Source organism: Callionymus lyra, chromosome 1 (assembly GCF_982586985.1).
Source record: "Callionymus lyra chromosome 1, fCalLyr1.hap1.1, whole genome shotgun sequence".
Classification (NCBI taxonomy): Eukaryota; Metazoa; Chordata; class Actinopteri; order Syngnathiformes; family Callionymidae; genus Callionymus; species Callionymus lyra.
In genome coordinates, this window is record NC_141818.1 from 46,682,538 (window position 1) to 46,703,713 (window position 21,176).

The 21,176-nt window shown below is 37.8% G+C and overlaps 2 protein-coding genes across 4 annotated transcripts; both read right to left on the minus strand.

The window, feature by feature from the left end:
- Positions 1 to 6,945: 6,945 nt before the first annotated feature.
- tnip2 (TNFAIP3 interacting protein 2) lies at positions 6,946 to 15,246 on the minus strand. 2 transcript variants are annotated; one of them, XM_087785385.1, is made up of 6 exons: positions 14,585 to 15,246; positions 10,626 to 10,898; positions 10,465 to 10,554; positions 10,126 to 10,389; positions 7,775 to 7,873; positions 6,946 to 7,711 (listed from the first exon to the last, which is right to left on the minus strand). In XM_087785385.1, the coding sequence occupies exons 1-6, from the start codon at positions 14,885 to 14,887 to the stop codon at positions 7,418 to 7,420; spliced, it is 1,323 nt and encodes a 440-aa protein (XP_087641511.1). In that variant the 5' UTR covers positions 14,888 to 15,246; the 3' UTR covers positions 6,946 to 7,417. The 2 variants fall into 2 exon arrangements, with proteins under 2 accessions (XP_087641511.1, XP_087641502.1); XM_087785376.1 differs by having other exon boundaries at positions 6,946 to 7,714; positions 14,585 to 15,243.
- A 1,619-nt stretch (positions 15,247 to 16,865) lies between these two features.
- sfrp2 (secreted frizzled-related protein 2) lies at positions 16,866 to 20,105 on the minus strand. 2 transcript variants are annotated; one of them, XR_015713497.1, is made up of 4 exons: positions 19,567 to 20,105; positions 19,282 to 19,362; positions 17,940 to 18,299; positions 16,866 to 17,869 (listed from the first exon to the last, which is right to left on the minus strand). XR_015713497.1 is itself a non-coding variant. In XM_087810358.1 (3 exons), exons 1-3 carry the CDS (start codon positions 20,060 to 20,062, stop codon positions 17,995 to 17,997), a joined length of 882 nt encoding a protein of 293 aa, XP_087666484.1. In that variant the 5' UTR covers positions 20,063 to 20,105; the 3' UTR covers positions 16,866 to 17,994. The 2 variants fall into 2 exon arrangements, 1 of the variants encoding a protein (XP_087666484.1); XM_087810358.1 differs by having other exon boundaries at positions 16,866 to 18,299.
- Positions 20,106 to 21,176: the final 1,071 nt, after the last annotated feature.

A 21,176-nucleotide genomic window follows, 5' to 3' on the forward strand; every position in this document is an offset into this window, starting at 1 on the left:
CTGCTATATGTGTGTGAGAGGTTTTCATAGGTGTGTTAGGAGCTGCTATATGAGTGTGAGAGGTTTTCATAGGTGTGTTAGGAGCTGCTATATGTGTGTGAGAGGTTTTCATAGGTGTGTTAGGAGCTGTTATATGTATATGTGAGAGGTTTTCATAGGTGTTAGGAGCTGCTATATGTGTGTGAGAGTTTTTCATAGGTGTGTTATGAGCTGCTATATGTGTGTGAGAGGTTTTCATAGGTGTGTTAGGAGCTGCTATATGTGTGTGAGAGGTTTTCATAGGTGTGTTAGGAGCTGCTATATGTGTGTGAGAGGTTTTCATAGGTGTGTTAGGAGCTGCTATATGTGTGTGAGAGGTTTTCATAGGTGTGTTAGGAGCTGCTATATGTGTGTGAGAGGTTTTCATAGGTGTGTTAGGAGCTGCTATATGTGTGTGAGAGGTTTTCATAGGTGTGTTAGGAGCTGCTATATGTGTGTGAGAGGTTTTCATAGGTGTGTTAGGAGCTGCTATATGTGTGTGAGAGGTTTTCATAGGTGTGTTAGGAGCTGCTATATGTATATGTGAGAGGTTTTCATAGGTGTGTTAGGAGCTGCTATATGTGTGTGAGAGGTTTTCATAGGTGTGTTAGGAGCTGCTATATGTATATGTGAGAGGTTTTCATAGGTGTTAGGAGCTGCTATGTGTGTGAGAGGTTTTCATAGGTGTGTTAGGAGCTGCCATATGTATATGTGAGAGGTTTTCATAGGTGTGTTAGGAGCTGCATGTATGAGAGGTTTTCATGTGTGTTAGGAGCTGCTATATGTATATGTGAGAGGTTTTCATAGGTGTGTTAGGAGCTGCTATATGTATATGAGAGGTTTTCATAGGTGTGTTAGGAGCTGCTATATGTATATGTGAGAGGTTTTCATAGGTGTGTTAGGAGCTGCTATATGTATATGTGAGAGGTTTTCATAGGTGTGTTAGGAGCTGCTATATGTATATGTGAGAGGTTTTCATAGGTGTGTTAGGAGCTGCTATATGTATATGTTAGAGGTTTTCATAGGTGTGTTAGGAGCTGCTATACCATATGTGTATGAGAGGTTTTCATAGGTGTTTTAGGAGCTGCCATATGTATGTGAGAGGTTTTTTATATTTCTGTTGGGAACCCTTATCTGTACGTGACAGGTTTTCATGCATGTATTTGGGGTTTCTAAGTGTCAGAGAGAGGTTGTCCATTTGTGTGTTGGAAGCGCCTTTATGTATGCGAGAGGTTTTCATAGGTGTGTTAGAAGCTGCTATATGTGTGCGAGAGGTTTTCATAGGTGTGTTAGAAGCTGCTAAATGTGTGCGAGAGGTTTTCATAGGTGTGTTAGAAGCTGCTAAATGTGTGCGAGAGGTTTTCATAGGTGTGTTAGAAGCTGCTAAATGTGTGCGAGAGGTTTTCATAGGTGTGTTAGAAGCTGCTATATGTGTGTGAGAGGTTTTCATAGGTGTGTTAGAAGCTGCTAAATTTGTGTGAGAGGTTTTCACATTTGCTGTTTGAGGTGCTTCACATAAGTGATTTTAACGTACGTGCGCTCGAGCGCTTTGTACTGTTTGTGTGTTTATTTTTTAGAAGATCGTAAACTTGTGCAAAACCTTTTCACATGAGGGTTTGAAGTTAGACGCGTGAGAGGTTTGCTTGTCGTTAAAAAACTAGATTAAAAAAGCAGATTCTTCGTCCAAAGGCTTCAGCAAGACCCGGTGGTTTGTAATCTCTGTCCATCAATGTCAACTCTGGCTTCATTCGGGGTCACCTTCACTTCCACGAGGGAATCCCCTCGTCCTCAGTCACGCACCCACAGCTTTTTGATGGCCTGAGAAAAAAAAAAATCCCAGGACAGGAAGTTTTCAAGAATCACAAGCACCAACAACAAACATACATTAAATTGAGCTTCTTCACTCGTCCTGTCAGCGCCGTGTTTACTGTCCAACTTCCCTGGGTTTTGCAGGGAATTCCCTTCTTTCGAGAAGCGGGAAATTCCCGATTCTTTTAGGATCCACGTGGGATTAAAGGCCGTTTCATCCGCTGGTGTCTGGCTGTAAAAAAAAAAAAGACTTTCAGACGTTGACATTAAAACAATGTTTCCGGTGAGTTATTTAAAACAAACCGGGACTGTTTCACTCGTGTGTGAGTGGGTTTAAGGAAAGAATGCGAGACCCCGAGAAGGTGTGGGCGAGGGATGTTCAGAGGGGGATCCCCTCGTGGCCTTTGAAGACTTCTTTCGTTGAAGTGGTTCGTCCCACATGTTCAACGTCGTCTCGTCGGAACAACACACTGTGTAGTTTGAGATCGACTCACACTTGACTGATGCTACACAACGACGACACTACCGGTGGGGAAACGGTTGAGTAAGTAAGTAAGTAATATTTATTTATATAGCGCTTTTCGAGACCAGGGTCACAAAGCGCTTAAACAATCAAAACAATACTCAAAAAAGTACATACTTTAAAGATCAAGATAATAGTGAGAACAACACAGGAGTTCGAGAAATTCAAGGAAAAGCCTGAACAAATAGAAACGTCTTAAGATGTTTCTTAAAGGAGTCAGTAGATCATCAAGAGCAAAGAGAGAGAAGATCGTTCCAAAGCTTAGGAGCAACAGCCTGAAAAGATTTCTCTCCTCTGGTCCTGAAGTTCAGGAACCATCAGTAGATTCTGATCCACAGACCTCAGAGCCGGAGCTGGGGCGTAAGTCTGGATCAGATCACTGATGGAAGGTCTGACCATGAATAGATCTGAAAGTAAGAACCAGAATTTTAAAGTTGATCCTGAAAGAAACTGGAAGCCAGTGAAGAGTTTTAAGGATCAGAGAAATGTGAGTTCTTCTACTAGAGCGGGTCAGAATTCTCGCTGCAGAGTTTTGTATGAACTGCAGGCGAAACAGATCCTTCTAGTTAAGACATGAAAACAAACTGTTACAATAGTCCAGACGAGAAGAAACAAACGCATGGATTATAAGATCCAGATCATGTTCCGACAACATTTTCCTAAGTTTAGAGATTTTTCTCAGTTGAAGGAAACAGTTTCTGGTCAGTTTTCTGAGTGACGTCGGATTGAACGACACAAAAATGCCATAATGAAGGCGACGTGAAGACAGATTAAAAATTCTAACATAAACCTTAAGCAACGCAATTTGAACGCAACACAATATGAATGGAACCCAATGTTAAAGAAACAACATGTGAACACAACATGCAAACAATCTAAAGTTATATTAATGACTTGCAACACAATGTGAAAACAATCAAATTTTAAACGTAACTCAATGTGAAGGCAAAGCCATGTGGAAGCAAAACACAATTTGAAAGAATTTTAGTGTTAACAAAAAGGAACATGGAAGCAATTGATTGCAATCAAAATAAGTGAGCAACACAATGTGGAAGCAACACAATGTGTGAGCAAAGCAATGTGGAAGCAACACAATGTGGAAGCAACACAATGTGGAAGCAACACAACGTGGAAGCAACACAATGTGGAAGCAACACAATGTGGAAGCAACACAACGTGGAAGCAACACAATGTGGAAGCAACACAATGTGGAAGCAACACAACGTGGAAGCAACACAATGTGGAAGCAACACAATGTGTGAGCAACGCAATGTGGAAGCAACACAATGTGTGAGCAACGCAATGTGGAAGCAACACAATGTGTGAGCAACGCAATGTGGAAGCAACACAATGTGTGAGCAACACAATTTGAAATCAATCTAATGTTAAAACAACACAACGTTGAAGCAACACAATGTGTGAGCAACACAACATGGAAGCAACACAATTAGGAAGCAACACAATGTGTGAGCAACACAATTTGAAATCAATCTAATGTTAAAACAACACAATTTGGAAGCAACACAACATGGAAGCAGCCCAGTAATATTGATGCAACGTCATGAAAAAGCAACGTAATTATGTGAGAGCAACACAACTATGTGAGAGCAACACAATTATGTGAGAACAACACAATGAGAAAAGAATATAATGTTAACAAAATGCAACATGGAAGCAACACAACGTGAAAGTAACTCCATGAGTTGTTTTTACATCGACTTCTTCTCTCTGTTCTCCGTCCAGTAGCTGATCGTTTGAAAACCAGTTAATTTAAATCATTAAATTCTTATTTCTTCAAAGCATCAGATTCGACCCAAGAGTCGAATCTCCTGAACCTGTCGCTCTGACGACTCTGAGCGACTTCCTGCTCAGCATCAGGGGATGTCCAGCTTCCTCCTCAAAGTTCACCTCGTGATCGTCGACTCACTCAAAAAGTACAGTCTGTCCCAGGCTGGTATTTTAGGGCCACTTTTTTTTTTTTTTAGTCACAAGTTTCATTCCGGATCAAAAACCCTCCTAAAAGTGTTGCTGTAGACCCCGAACAGCTGGGACTCTGTCACAGGACAGCATGGTAATTCATGAGGGGGGGGGGGGGGGGTTAGGGGGGGTTAGGGGGGGTTTCCACTGGAACTTGAAACACTCGTGGAATAGAATCAACATGTTGTCTGTGTTTGAGGCTCGAGGCTCAGACTAGTGTTCGCCCGTTTATGTGAAGTTTTTTCTACCCCAAGATTTATTGACTCATAATTCCATTTTTTTTAAACGTTGCTTCAATAAATAATATATATATATATTTAATAAATACGTTTTTTTTTCAACCAAACGTTATTAAAAATAGGATTAAGATTTAAAATGGTTTTGTATTCAAACCATTCAAAAAAATGTTTTATTTCGGCTTAAAGCAACTTTTTGGGTTGAAAATGTTTCTTGATTATTGGTGTTTGTTTTTACTCTTTACAGCTGAATTATTGTATGTATTATTGCGTACCTTTTTTTGTTATCCATCTACCTTCGAAAATACACAATTTGTTCACATTTACTTTCGTTTTATTATCTATTTCCTTTAATTGTATTTTTATGACATTTATATTTTATTATTTATTTGTCGTTAAAAATATAATAACTGTCGAATATTTCGACTGTTTAAGGGGATTTTAATATATTGCAGGCGTTTTTAAACTAAATCCCACATAGAGATAAAGTATTTCAGCAGAGGTTCTGAGTGTATATTGAGGAAAACTGTCATGAAGTCTGTACTTCCTGTTTGAATCTGTGTTGAATCCGTTGAACCTTTAATGGAAGTCTCTATATCCTGGCGGCCATTTTTTATCGGTGGCTCGTCTTAAACTTTTAACATCTTTACTAGGGATGTGTCGATGAAGCTTCATGAAACAGTGTCGTTATTTTCAGAGTCCACCAGATGGCCTCTCTTCACTATTTTCCTTTGTTTTGAACAACTGTTCTAATGAAACATCATTTTTAAACTGATGGCGCCACCTACTGACCTCTGAACAACGTGACACTGTTTCACGGAGCTTCATGAAACGGTGTCATTATCTTCAGAGTCCACTAGATGGCGGTCTCTGCAATATTTTCCTTCGTTTTGAACAACCGTTCTAATGAAACATCATTTTTAAACTGATGGCGCCACCTACTGACCTCTAAACAACGTGACACTGTTTCACGGAGCTTCATGAAACGGTGTCATTATCTTCAGAGTCCACTAGATGGCGGTCTCTGCAATATTTTCCTTCGTTTTGAACAACTGTTCTAATGAAACATCATTTTTAAACTGATGGCGCCACCTACTGACCTCTGAACAACGTGACACTGTTTCACGGAGCTTCATGAAACAGTGTCATTATCTTCAGAGTCCACTAGATGGCGGTCTCTGCAATATTTTCCTTCGTTTTGAACAACCGTTCTAATGAAACATCATTTTTAAACTGACGGCGCCACCTACTGACCTCTGAACAACGTGACACTGTTTCACGGAGCTTCATGAAACAGTGTCATTATCTTCAGAGTCCACTAGATGGCGGTCTCTGCACTATTTTCCTTCGTTTTGAACAACCGTTCTAATGAAACATCATTTTTAAACTGATGGCGCCACCTACTGACCTCTGAACAACGTGACACTGTTTCACGGAGCTTCATGAAACGGTGTCATTATCTTCAGAGTCCACTAGATGGCGGTCTCTGCAATATTTTCCTTCGTTTTGAACAACTGTTCTAATGAAACATCATTTTTAAACTGATGGCGCCACCTACTGACCTCTGAACAACGTGACACTGTTTCACGGAGCTTCATGAAACAGTGTCATTATCTTCAGAGTCCACTAGATGGCGGTCTCTGCAATATTTTCCTTCGTTTTGAACAACCGTTCTAATGAAACATCATTTTTAAACTGACGGCGCCACCTACTGACCTCTGAACAACGTGACACTGTTTCACGGAGCTTCATGAAACAGTGTCATTATCTTCAGAGTCCACTAGATGGCGGTCTCTGCACTATTTTCCTTCGTTTTGAACAACCGTTCTAATGAAACATCATTTTTAAACTGATGGCGCCACCTACTGACCTCTGAACAACGTGACACTGTTTCACGGATCTTCATGAAACGGTGTCATTATCTTCAGAGTCCACTAGATGGCGGTCTCTGCAATATTTTCCTTCGTTTTGAACAACTGTTCTAATGAAACATCATTTTTAAACTGATGGCGCCACCTACTGACCTCTGAACAACGTGACACTGTTTCACGGAGCTTCATGAAACGGTGTCATTATCTTCAGAGTCCACTAGATGGCGGTCTCTGCAATATTTTCCTTCGTTTTGAACAACTGTTCTAATGAAACATCATTTTTAAACTGATGGCGCCACCTACTGACCTCTGAACAACGTGACACTGTTTCACGGAGCTTCATGAAACGGTGTCATTATCTTCAGAGTCCACTAGATGGCGGTCTCTGCAATATTTTCCTTCGTTTTGAACAACCGTTCTAATGAAACATCATTTAAATCCACCATTAGTCTCTACACCGAGGAGACAAACCTGGGAAAAAAGAAACTAAAGATCAAATCATCAAAGTCGGTGAAAAGTAACGTTTTTTTATTATAAAAATAAATGATTTTAGTTGGACTACCTCTTAAGAATTGACGTACACTGAAAAAGCCACAAAATAAAGAATATTTTGCAGATGAAAAATATATTTTGCACTATTAAAATAAATACATATGATTTGTTTTTTAATATATATTACAGACCGATAGTTATACACAGAGCACCAGGTGAAGTCGTTCACTTGCGATATCTTTGAAAGAAAAATGTCTTTTTTCTTTTTTAGGGTCAATTTCAACAACGATTGTCTCCATAGATCTGTAAATAAATAAATATATTAAAAACATTCTCTTTCGATCGCTTCCGATAAAGTTTTTGGAAAAAAAAAGCTTATGGAAAATGTTAAGAAAGTGCTTCTCAGTTTCGAGCTTAAAAAAAAAAGGGAAGTAGAAAAGCAGAACAACTGAAGTTTCTTTCTGAGTCCATGTAGTGCTGTTAGTCCGCTGTTATAGTTGGGCGCAGTCCTCGCAGTGCCGGAGGTACTCGGCGGCGTCCGTGTCGTTGAAGGCGGCGAGGCAGCGAGGACACTGCAGCTCCGACAAACCCACCGCCTCGCTCCAGGCCAGACCCGTCGCCGGGGCAACGGTGGCGCCGGGCGTCTGCTGTCGCGCCACGCCGCCGCCGCCGCCGCCGCCGCCGCCGCCGCCGCCCGGCACACGCTCCGCCGCCTCCCGCCGTCGCGATATCCTGTGGCCGATGTGCACGCGACACAGAGGGTCCCGGTGGTCCGGACCGCCGCCCTGCTGCAATTAAAGCCCCGCGTCAGTAAGACAGGAAGTGATGTCATCGTCGGTTAGTCGTACCTTCAGCTGGTGAATCTTTTCTTTCAGCTCGTGGATCTGACTCTGGGCTCGTTCTCTGTCGGCTCGCTCCGACTCGAAGTCTTCTGCGTAGATCAGAACCTGAGGAGGATTCCTATGTTAATCTTTTATTATTCACTGCGAGTTTTAGTTTAGGGTTGACGTGACGACAAAGAACCTTAAAATGCTACAAAAAGGGATAATTTTGCCACGACAGTGTAAAACCAAGTTATTATCTGTTGGTGTTTAACATTATTACATGACGAGATATCAATGATAAACATTATGAAATGATAAAGTGTGGGCGACAACAACATTACAACATGATACGTTTTACAGTTTTACTCGGACCCCATGAGTTCATTCATACGGCCACATGTTGCCCCCGGGTCACCCTATGCCCAGGTTAGTGTATGATTGTGTATGTCGGTCTATACTATGTTTTGTGTTTAAAGTTGTGTGTTAAAGGGGGTTAATGGGTCGTCTCATTTTATCGTGTGTTTTAGTTTTTTTTATGTAGATGATCGAAGGTTATTGTGTTCTTTTGTCATGAATATAAACCACAACATGAGGGTTTTTGTGTATAACTGCTTTTGAATATGTGTTTGGTGTGTGTTTAATACAATGTTGACTGTTTTCAATTGTGTGTTTCAATCGTGTTTTACAGAGTAACTACAGAGTGTAGGTTTGTGTTTTATTGTCGTTTCATTTAAGGCTGCTAATGTGTGTTATTGGTGTTAGTGTACAAAAATAAAGTGTACAAATAATATTTATTTGTGTTTGAATCATGTTTTAGTGAATGATGTGTGTTAGTATCACAAGTGTAATTGCCGAACCATTTGATATCCTTGTGGATATACTTCCATATGTCCATCTTTATTTAAACCATCAATGGCTAATAATAATGATAATGATAATGATAATAATAATGATAATGATAATGATAATGATAATGATAATGATAATAATAATGATAATAATAATAATGATAATAATAATAATAATGATAATGATAATGATAATGATAATAATAATGATAATAATAATAATGATAATGATAATGATAATGATAATGATAATGATAATGATAATAATAATGATAATAATAATAATGATAATGATAATGATAATAATAATGATAATAATAATGATAATGATAATGATAATAATAATGATAATAATAATGATAATAATAATAATAATAATGATAATGATAATGATAATAATAATGATAATGATAATGATAATAATAATAATGATAATGATAATGATAATGATAATGATAATGATAATAATAATGATAATAATAATAATGATAATGATAATGATAATGATAATAATAATGATAATAATAATAATGATAATGATAATGATAATGATAATAATAATGATAATAATAATAATGATAATGATAATGATAATGATAATGGCTTATTATAATGATAATGATAATAATAATAATAATGATAATAATAATAATGATAATGATAATGATAATAATAATAATAATGATAATGATAATAATAATAATGATAATGATAATGATAATGATAATGATAATGGCTTATTATAATGATAATAATAATAATAATGATAATAATAATAATGATAATGATAATGATAATGATAATGATAATGATAATAATAATGATAATAATAATAATGATAATAATAATGATAATGATAATGATAATAATAATGATAATGATAATGATAATAATAATAATGATAATGATAATAATAATGATAATAATAATAATAATAATAATGATAATAATAATGATAATGATTATAATAATAATAATGATAATAATAATAATGATAATGATAATAATAATAATAATGATAATAATAATAATGATAATGATAATGATAATAATGATAGTAATACAAATAAAAATAATAATGATAATGATAATGATAATAATAATAATAATTATGATAATAATAATAATAATAATAATAATAATAATAATAATGATAATAATAATAATGATAATAATAATGATAATAATGATAATAATAATAATAATGATAATAGTAATGATAATAATGAATATAATAATAATAATAATAATAATAATAATAATAATAATAATAATAATAACAATAATAATAATGATAATAATAATAATGATAATGATAATAATGATAATAATGATAATAATAATAATAATGATAATAGTAATGATAATAATGAATATAATAATAATAATAATAATAATAATAATAATAACGATGATGATGATGATGATGATGATAATAATAATGATAATAATAATAATAATGATAATAGTAATGATAATAATGAATATAATAATAATAATGATAATAATAATGTAAAGTGTTGGCACCTGCTGCTCCAGCGTCTGGATCCTCTCCCTGTCCTGCCGCCTGACGTCGTCCACTTCTCTCTCCAGTCGAGAACATTCCTCCAGCTTCTCCTCCAGCAGTCCGTTGAGGCGAGAGATCTCGTGGCGAAGCAGTCCGGCGCCGACCGACACCAGCCCGGGCACCACATCCCGGCTGGACGAGTCCTTCAGCCTCTGGCACAGACCCGAGATGTAGTCCTCCCTGCTGGAGTCGTACTTCTGCCACTGGGTGTTCAGACTTTGGACCTACGCGAGAATAAAAAAGGTTGGACGAGATGATTCCTCTGCCGGTTCGGACGAGACGATGACGGTGAAACTCACGTAGGCGACGCGTTGCTTCAGCTGTCGGTTCTCGTCCTGCAGCTGAGAGAGCTGGGAGTCGACGGCGCTCCTCTGAGGCGATTCCGTCGACTGCAAACAGAAACGGATTCCTTGAAACCTGAGGTGGTTCATACCCACAGAAGGGGAGGTGAACCTCGTACCTGTTTTCCTTCGCCTGCCGTCTTCCCCTCCTCCAGCCGGACCAGCAGCTCCTGGCACACCTTCACGGTGGCCGCCAGCTGCGAGCGGAGCTGGTCGGCCTCCTCGGCCAGAGACGAGCACAGGTCGGCTCTGGTCGCCTCCCGACGCTCCTTCTCCTGGAGGGCGGAGCGAAGCTGCTGGATCTGCTGCTCCTTCTCGTGCTCGGGTTGTCCCTGGATCTGCTCCAGCTCCAGATCTCTGGCTCTCAGCTGAGAGTTCAGCCTCTGGATCTCCTGTCAAAAGAGGCAGACACTGAGCACTTGTCTGTCTTATTGACCCTCTGCCAAGTCAGGTCATGTGATGGTCTGGCTTTTTAATCGGCGAAAAAGGATCAAAACGCTCTTTGAATTACCATCCGGATCCACGACTAATTTGAAAGATTTGTCACTCTCTGTGGTGCAGTTCTGGCACCTACTGTATTAAACCATTGAAGAAAAATATGTTTTTTGTTGCAATTGGCATCATTCATTTATTTTACCGGGGGTTGTGGGAGTGGGGGGGGGGGGGGGGCTGGAGCCTATCCCAGATTCTACGGACGAGAGGCGAGGGACACCCTGGACAGGAAGCCGGTCTGTCGCAGGTCAATTGTGTATTTCACAAAGACAGACAACCATTCACTCTCATACCAATGGAAAATTTTCCCCAAGTTCTCAATCAACCTCTGTATGTTTTTGGACTGTGGGAGGAAACCGGAGTACCCGGGGTAAACCCACGCAACACGGGGAGAACATTACAAACTACACACAGAAAGGTCACAAGTTCACTCCCACATGGAATCGAACCGGCAACCTTCAATCGTGCCAACCACTGTGAGCCCCTTGTGATTAGCATTTAGCATACATTGCTAATGTTTTTGTGAAAGCAGTAGTGATTGTTTGACAGAAACAAATAAAACAACTTAAATCATTTATGTTCTATTAATTATTACAGGTGAGGGTCTGATGAAGCTTCATGAAGCAGTGTCATTATTGTCAGAGTCCACTAGATGGCGGTCTCTGCACTACTTTCTTTTGTTTTTAACAACTGTTCTAATGAAACATCATTTTTAAACTGATGGCGCCACCTACTGACCTCTGAACAACATGACACTGTTTCATGAAGCTTCATGAATCAGCGTCATTATCTTCAAAGTCCACTAGATGGCGGTCTCTGCACTACTTTCTTTTGTTTTTAACAACTGTTCTAATGAAACATCATTTTTAAACTGATGGCGCCACCTACTGACCTCTGAACAACATGACACTGTTTCATGAAGCTTCATGAATCAGCGTCATTATCTTCAAAGTCCACTAGATGGCGGTCTCTGCACTATTTTACTTTGTTTTGAACAACTGTTCTAATGAAACATCATTTTTAATCTGATGGTGCCACCTACTGACCTCTAAACAACATGACACTGTTTCATGAAGCTTCATCAACACATCACTAATTATATGTACAACTGTCTTAAATTGTATTGTTTTTAGAAAAGATGGTACTTTTCATGAAGTAACATTTGTCTATGACTGCTCGTCTCAGTCAAGTTTACCCAGAAAAGTATCTGTAAACTACTGGATAAATGTTGTTATATGACGGTCAGTCCGTGGATATAATGCTCACATTAAACCAGTCCGTGGTACAAGAAAGCTTAGAACACCCTGTTTTATATCTGACATTTTCATCAGTTATTATTGTGTAATTACAGTGTAGTTCAGAGTAAACTCTCAATATAGTCATGCTACTGTAATAAGAGGCGGAGCTAAAGGGGGCAACATTTCTAACATAGTTTCGTTTTTTGCTTACACTTCTTGAAGACGATAAACCGGAAAGCAGTTTCTCAAAATAGCCATCGTTCATAACCAGTTTTCATTTTAATAACTATCAGTTAACCTGGTTGAAAATCACTAAAGAAAACTATCTTTTCGGCCCGAAAAAGGACGCTAGCAACCTTTTAACCCTTGTGTTATCCCTGGGTCAAGTTGACCCGGAGGCCCCAAAAAAAAAACAACAATGTGTTGGAGGTACTCAAGGTACTCTTAACACGCCAGCATGTTAAAGGGTCAATCAATTATTTAAAACCAAGCAAAATATTTTGGGATATACAGTATATATTTTAAAAATCCTGGACAATGGGGTGGGTTGGGGTTTTCTTTGTATCTCTGTATTTTTCTTTTTGTTTTTCATTTGTTATTGTTTATAAAAAATCTTTTAAAAAAACAAGAAAATGCAAATGTATTTATGATGCCATGTCCATCTTCTTGTCAATATGTTAAAAAAATCCTGGACAATGCTTTAAGATATGAATAAAATATAAGAGGAACAGTTGTTTTTTTTAACTGCCATAAATTGTTTTTAGTGGTATTTTATATTTAGGTCACAAAAACTGCAAAAACTTTTTTTAAAAAAGAAGGTAAAATGCATTAGAGAATATCCTTGTTTTCTGTGTCAGGGTAAGAACAGCAACATCTTTGTTTTAATGTTGTATTAACTCTAAATAAAACGTGACTATTGTGATCATTTGAAGAAATAAATGTTATTTTATATTATATAATAATTTTATACTTGTTTTCTATTCATTTGTATGAAACGTGGATACACGTCAGGTGAATAGTACACAGTATATATTTAATTACTCTTGATCTAAATAATTCTTTATAAAAAAAAGCCTGCTTTAATGTTGTATTAACTCTAAATAAAACATGAATATTGAGATCATTTGAAGAAATAAATGTTATTTTATACTCGTTTTCTAATCATTTGTATGAAAACGTGGATACACGTCAGGTTAATAGTACACAGTATATATTTAATTTCCCACTCTTGATCTAAATAATTCTTTATAAAAAAAAGCCTGCTTTAATGTTGTATTGACTCTAAATAACACGTGAATATTGAGATCATTTGAAGAAATAAATGTTATTTTATACTCGTTTCTAATCATTTGGATGAAAACGTGGATACACGTCAGGTGAATAGTACACAGTATATATTTAATTACTCTTGATCTAGAGAATTCTTTATAAAAAACTGCTTTAATGTTGTATTAACTCTAAATAAAACGTGAATATTCAGATTATTTGAAGAAATAAACGTTATTTTATACTCGTTTTCTAATCATTTGTATGAAAATGTGGATACACGTCAGGTGAATAGTACACAGTATATATTTAATTACTCTTGATCTATAGAATTCTTTATAAAAACCTGCTTTAATGTTGTAATAACTCTAAATAAAACGTGAATATTGTGATCATTTGAAGAAATAAATGTTATTTAAAACTCTTTTTCTATTCATGTGTATGAAAACGTGGATACACGTCAGGTGAATAGTACACAGTATATATTTAATTACTCTTGATCTAGAGAATTCTTTATAAAAACCTGCTTTAATGTTGTATTAACTCTTAATAAAACGTGACTATTGTGATCATTTGAAGAAATAAATGTTATTTAAAACTCTTTTTCTATTCATGTGTATGAAAACGTGGATACACGTCAGGTGAATAGTACACAGTATATATTTAATTACTCTTGATCTATAGAATTCTTTATAAAAACCTGCTTTAATGTTGTATTAACTCTTAATAAAACGTGACTATTGTGATCATTTGAAGAAATACATTTTATTTTATACTCGTTTTCTATTCATTTGTATAAAACGTGGATACACGTCAGGTGAATAGTACACAGTATATATTTAATTACTCTTGATCTATAGAATTCTTTATAAAAACCTGCTTTAATGTTGTATTAACTCTTAATAAAACGTGACTATTGTGATCATTTGAAGAAATACATTTTATTTTATACTCGTTTTCTATTCATTTGTATAAAACGTGGATACACGTCAGGCGAATAGTACACAGTATATATTTAATTACTCTTGATGTAGAGAATACTTTATAAAAACTTATTTAAAGTGAGTTTCAGGTGAATGTACCTCCGTCTGTTGCGACGCCTTCTCCTCCGCGTCGTGGCTCCTCAGCTTCAGTCTACAGACCTCCTTGCACAGACTCTCCAGCAGGGACTTGGATCCTGGTCCCACCACCACGGACTCGCCCTCTCCCACCACGACCCGGATCCTCTCGTGCCTGGAGAGTCTGGTCTTGAGCTCGCAGATGATGTTGTCCTTCAGCAGGTTCTGCTTGTTCAGCAGGTCCATCTCGCGCCGGGTCTCCTGGTACAAGGAGGTCCAGGTGCTGTAGCTCCTGCTCCTGTGCGCGTCCAGACTCACTGTCTCCATGGCTCGAAGGTGGACTTTCTCTCTGACGAGGATCCAGCATCGAGGGCAGGGTCAGGACTTGTGGCGCATCAGAGCGTCGACAATAATATCTCGTCTGTGGGGGATTTCCTCGGGAACTTCCCCTGGACTTTTTTTTTCTTTTCTTTTCTAAACTCAGCCCAGAGGATTCTTACGCCGACAACAACCAAATGGCTCACAAGACACTCTGTTCTACAGCATTTCAACATTTTTGTATTTACTGAAAATCAACTTTGTTTTTGTTTTATTATCGCAATCGACGCAACTAGCCGCGGTGCGTTCAAGAGAGTCGGAAATTTCAACTTCATTTTTTTTTTAAACTGCGCCAACGAGAGGAACACTTTGGTTTTAAACAAAAGCTACTGTTTTAAGTAAAACGAATTGATGTTTTGATCATATTTGCTACGACTTAACAAAAAAAAATGCGTTCTTGAATCCACATGATTTAGTTTATAAGGGCCTCACCAAAAAAAAACGAGCCTCGTTTAATGCAACGCGACACACATTGTATTTATTAAACTTATTTATATTTATATTTATTACACATATATTTATTACATATGAACAATCCTTTCCGTTTAATTCCATAATTATCAAAACATTAGTCTTTTTTTTTCTAGACCAGGGTCACAAACAATACACTTTATAGTATATACTTTATTGAGTATTGTTTTGATTGTTCAAGCGCTTTGTGACCCTGGTCTGAAAAAGCACTATATAAATAAAAATTATTTACTTACAGTTAGAATATATACTTAAAAGATCAGTTTACCAAGTAAGTAAGATGTATTTCTGCTTCACTACAGTTGATGCAAAACGGTTTCTTCTAATTCATGCTTTTATTTACATTTTAGTTAAAAAATAATTCATCATTAACTTTAAAGTGGTTCAGTTTAAATGAGCAGGAACTATGTATGGTTTAAAAATGAGCAGGAACTATGTATTTATGTATGTTAACAGGAAATACTGCAACAACCCAGAAGACTCATCGGAACGTTCATCCAAGATTTTGAAATCCTGTACTTTTGAGCAAATTCATATTCATTAACAAATGGATTCATTAACACATGGATTAATTATATGAGTAGTTCAGAAGATCCTGTCAAATAAACGCCAAATGTAAACACAAACTCGTTATTAATCCTGAACACAGAATACTTGCCTAACACATTTTTCATAGTACATATGTTTTTTATTAAGTACACAATTCAAGTGAATGCTTGTTAGCGATTCAATTAAAAATAAAAAGTAATATTTTCAAAAGGCCCTCCATCCAAGTGCTTTCGCTTTTAATCTATTTTTTTTTTAAATAAATATTTAATGGCAGACTTGTGAGGACTTCAGTCGTGTGTATTTCATTATTTTATTTATTTTATTTCGTTATTTATAGAAGCAGAAGTGGTTAGAGGTGATTTGCGGTAAGGATAAAAACCTCAAGAATGAGTTCTTTGTGTGTTTGGGAAGTTCCAGGTACACACATGTAACATGACAGATCAGAAATGACTGAGGTCACGTGGGCAATGAACAAGTCCGATGAGTCAAGGTAGGAAGCGATGCATTGTTATGGGGGTGCAAAAAAACCCTGTATGTGTTCCAGTAAATACCGCATTTTATTTACAGTACATTAAAATGAAATCAATTAAATATATTTTCAGATCATCACCTTCACTTTAACCCACTTTTTCTTTTGAGTTATCTTATGTTATTTATTTCATTCTTTGCTAAATGAAAATTCAATTCAATTGTTTTTCCACAACATAATAGTTCATGTTTTCCTTTTTTCCGTTACTGGAAATTTAAACTATTTCTACATTTTATTGTATTACCATCAAACTACCGACAGGAGTCGCTGTTTCTCACCTTCGTGGTCGTCATGTTTACACAGCGAGCGCCACCTACCGACGTCTAATAAAAACGCCACCACTATTCGTCGCTGGAGCAGGAAAGAAGAGTAAATAAGAACTTGACTAGATTTTTAATTGGACAAGAAAATACGAGATCGTTTCATATTTACAAAGTAACACTGCCCAATAGTTTATATTGCACATCCATACTACCACACAAATATTTGTCAAAAAAACATCAGATAATAATGACAAAAGGATCAAAGAAACAGTATTAATTCAAACAAATACACAACTGACCCACATACAACATAAACAAATAATCAGAAAGAGAATATAGTCTGCAAATAAGAAGTAAAAAGTCAGTTTTCTGAAAATACACAGTATAAAATATGAAGAATACTCGTGTATCATGATGTTTGGTGTTACTATGCGTATACTACAATGTTTATTCTTCATAAAACAGCTTCCATTTTAAGGCAATATCTGTCCGTGAGTATTTACATTTTTTTTAAGTTTATTTTTTAACTTTTATCAAACATTTTAACTGTGTGATACTCTCCCACTCAAAATAGTTAGAAAAAAAACAAAACTAATGTATTTATATAAAACAAAACTTTTACGGAAAGGAATTCAATGTTGACAAGTAGCGAGAGAGGAACTCCTCGGCTGCCGTAGGGCGGCTCCTGCGCATGCGCGATTAGTTTTGTTTTTATCTTTCAGGTGTTTTTTTATCGAATTTCAAACTTTCAAAGTATAAAAAAATATATTTTCTTTTAGGGGTTCTAAAAGAAAATATATGTCTCTCGAATTATGTGGCTGCAGTACAGCTGTTGTCCACTTGGTTTCGCCAACAACAACTCGTTACTCTTGTCAAAAGTAAGAAATGTTTTAGATTAAGTTTTAGGCTTGACTTCATGTTAATTTCCAACAAAACTATCTTGATTGGGTTCAAGGAGAATGAATCAAATGTGAGCTGTTGATTCACTTAAGAAGTACACTTAAGAAGTACACTTAAGAAGTACACTTAAGAAGTTCCTTAAACTGTTTTACTTATTGCAGGTTATTTCTGTTTTTCTGTCACATCTTGGCGGTTTTCTGCAGACCTTAAAGTTTCTACCTCATTGGAACGTTGTACTTTCAGTTTCCATTACCCCACCGGAACGTTGTACTTTAAGTTTCCATTCTACCTCATCGGAACGTTGTACTTTAAGTTTCCATTATACCTCATCGGAACGCCGTACTTTAGCACTGAAGCTTGCGGATGCTGCGGGAAATCCTCTTGAACTCGCGCTGTCCCTTCTGCCAGCGCTTGAGGGACGTGATGACCAGGTGACCGTCCATCTTCTGGCCCATGACCAGGTAGGCGGCGTTGATGTCGTTCATCTCCTCGCAGACGCACTGCAGGCCGTCCCTCAGCCACAGCACCGTCTTCTTCAGGTCGCGGTCGGTCACGCCGTTCAGCTTGTAGATGGTTTTGCTCTTGGTCTCCGGGATGATCTTGGTGTCGCCGTTGATGTAGGAGATCTCCTTCACCTTGATTTTCAGAGCTTGTGGCAAAAAGCAAAACATCAAACAATTGACATGACATGAGAACTTGGAAAGTACTTTTAAATTTAGGGCTAGAAATGGGATGTTTCAGGATAGTTCTGATAGGATTTCTTCTCTCAAGACACGTACGAGATCGTCTCGTTTGTTCGGTTTAAAGAGCTTTTATTTCAGTTTAATGCCAAGATCTGTCGCCCTAACTGTGTTTAATACATTCCTATTGTCCATGAAAATGAATAAATCTTTAACCATCCCATCAAATGTCTTCATCAAATGTTAAATCATTATTTAAGACCATTTCAAAATGTTTTTATTAGTAGAAGTAGTTGCTATAGAATACGATCACATGATCTTTGTTTTTCCACTGTTGCCGCAGGGGGAGGGGGGGGGGGGCACAGAACTTGGCATAACACTAAATTACCATCTGGACCCCCAAATCCTTTGAAGGTTTCAGCACAGTGTTATGAAGTTGCAGCAATTGTTATTGTTCTTCTTTCGTCACTGCCTTGTGTTGCTCATGTCAGTAATATCTACTCGCCCCCAAAAAATGACTCTTAATGTAAGAGTTGATATTTCAAATGCTAAAAAAAATAAAAGTGTCTAATTATGAAGACAAAATAAATATAAGTCAAAAGTGGGTATAAATGTTACTGGTCAATGCTAGAGTATTTTTCAGACGTAAGTAAGTAAGTAATTAGTATTTATATAGTGCTTTTCTAGACCAGGGTCACAAGGCGCTTAAACAATCAAAACAATATTGAATAAAGTATATACTTTAAAGATCAAGATAAAACTGATAACACAACAGGAGTTCCAGAAAATCAAGGAAAAGCCTGAACAAACAAAAACATCTTCTTGAAGTATTGTATATATATATGTACATCTTGACTAATATTGACGCAGTAATATTTTACTGACACCGATTATTTCTCTTATTAACTGTTCAAACCAACTATGAATGTATTGTGAATTAGGGGAACTCACCGAAGTCGGTTTTGCACAAGTTGTCGACGATTTCGTTGTCGTTTTCATCCGTTTCCTTGCAAGCGTCGCACACTCTGGGCACTGAGGGGGAACCGACCATAGTTTGAGACACTGACACAAGCCAAACATCAATTCGTCGACCAAGAAATCGAAGAGAAAACATCGTCAAAAAGATCCAAAAAAATGTGTAAAACCGTCAAATATTAACGCGCAAAACAAATTCCGAAATAACCAAACAAAAGTTCAACAAAACATATTTCCCACCCATGTTTAAAATCAACGTACCCTCTTTAGTGACCGGCACAAAGTTGTCCAGGCCCGCCGGGGGGATGCACAGGTCGTTGTCCAGCGGGAATCGCTCGCAGTCCAGCATCTTCGGCCACGGGAAGCCGAACGCCGTCATCACGGGTTCGCAGCCGTCCTTCACGCTCTCGCACAGCGACCTGCAAGGCTGGATGGGCTCGTCCAGGTCGTCCAGGCACACGGGGGCGAAGAGGGAGCAGAGGAACTTCCTGGTGTCGGGGTGACACTGCTTCTGGATCAGGGGGATCCAGGACGAGGCTTGTTGCAGGACCTCGTTCATGGTCTCGTGGCCCAGCAGGTTGGGGAGACGCATCTCCGTGTACTCGATATCGTGGCACAGGAGCAGGTTCTCGGGGATGGGCTTGCAGTTGTTCTTCTTGTAGAGCAGGTCGTGTTGGCCGAAGTTGTAGAGTCCGTGGATGGCGCTGGCGAACGGCAGGATGGACAGCCAGACGAAGGTGGAGACGAGGCCTCTCATTTTTGAACGAAGAGGAGGGAGGCGAGTGTGGATGGCGTTCTGTCTGCGCTCCGGTCTCACAAGAGGTTTTCTATCCAGGCTGGTCTGGGGAGGAGTCAGTTTGTTTTTTGGGTGTGTGTGTGTAAAGGTCCATTCATCACCCCAGTGACCCTGAATTCTCACTTGTTCTCTGATTTCTTATTTTAGCAGCAAGCCTTCCAGTCGTTTTCTTAACAATTACCTCCTCCTCGATTTATTCTCCGCCGCGGAAATCATAACAGCGACTGACAGGTTCTCCTTCGTTACCCCCGAATCACCAGAAATTCATCCTGAGTGATGCTGTTTCTTCAAGAACCTCCAAACCATTAATAGCCGCCGAGACGTCAGCGCTGGTTTCTGTCGGCGTTCGGTGAAGCGTTCATTTTCCATCATTAGCAGTATAGTGTTGGAAATCCTCGGGCAGGTATTGGAGGTTCATGGGCTGAAATATTGTTTGCGAGTGAGTCCCGGGGTTAGGGGGGGTGAGGGGGGGTGAGAAACCAAATCTGACTTCTGCTCTGGCTCATGTTGCACCCCCGTCAACTGCCGTCTCCTTCCTCTCAGGTCTGTTCCATTATGATGTTTACTTTGGAAACTGCAGCTACTGTTGTGAAGCTGCTGCTCTAGAAAACTCATTTAACACCAGAGCAGACGGATTCAATTTAAATATATATATATATATATATATATATATATATATATATATTACAGCAACTAAAATAACTTCTATAATATTTTTTTTTGATGAGTCAAGGGATTACGCAAAAACATTTGTTTTCTGGCCCACGGGTCAGCTTGACCCTAAGAAAAGACAAGGGATACCACAAACACATTGTTTTCTGGCCCACGTGTCACCTTGACCCTAAGAAAAGACAAGGGATTACGCAAAAACATTTGTTTTCTGGCCCACGTGTCACCTTGACCCTAAGAAAAGACAAGGGATTACGCAAAAACATTTGTTTTCTGGCCCACAGGTCACCTTGACCCCTAAGAAAAGACAAGGGATTACGCAAAAAAAAATGTTTTCTGGCCCACGGGTCACCTTGACCCTAAGAAAAGACAAGGGATACCACAAACACATTTGTTTTCTGGCCCA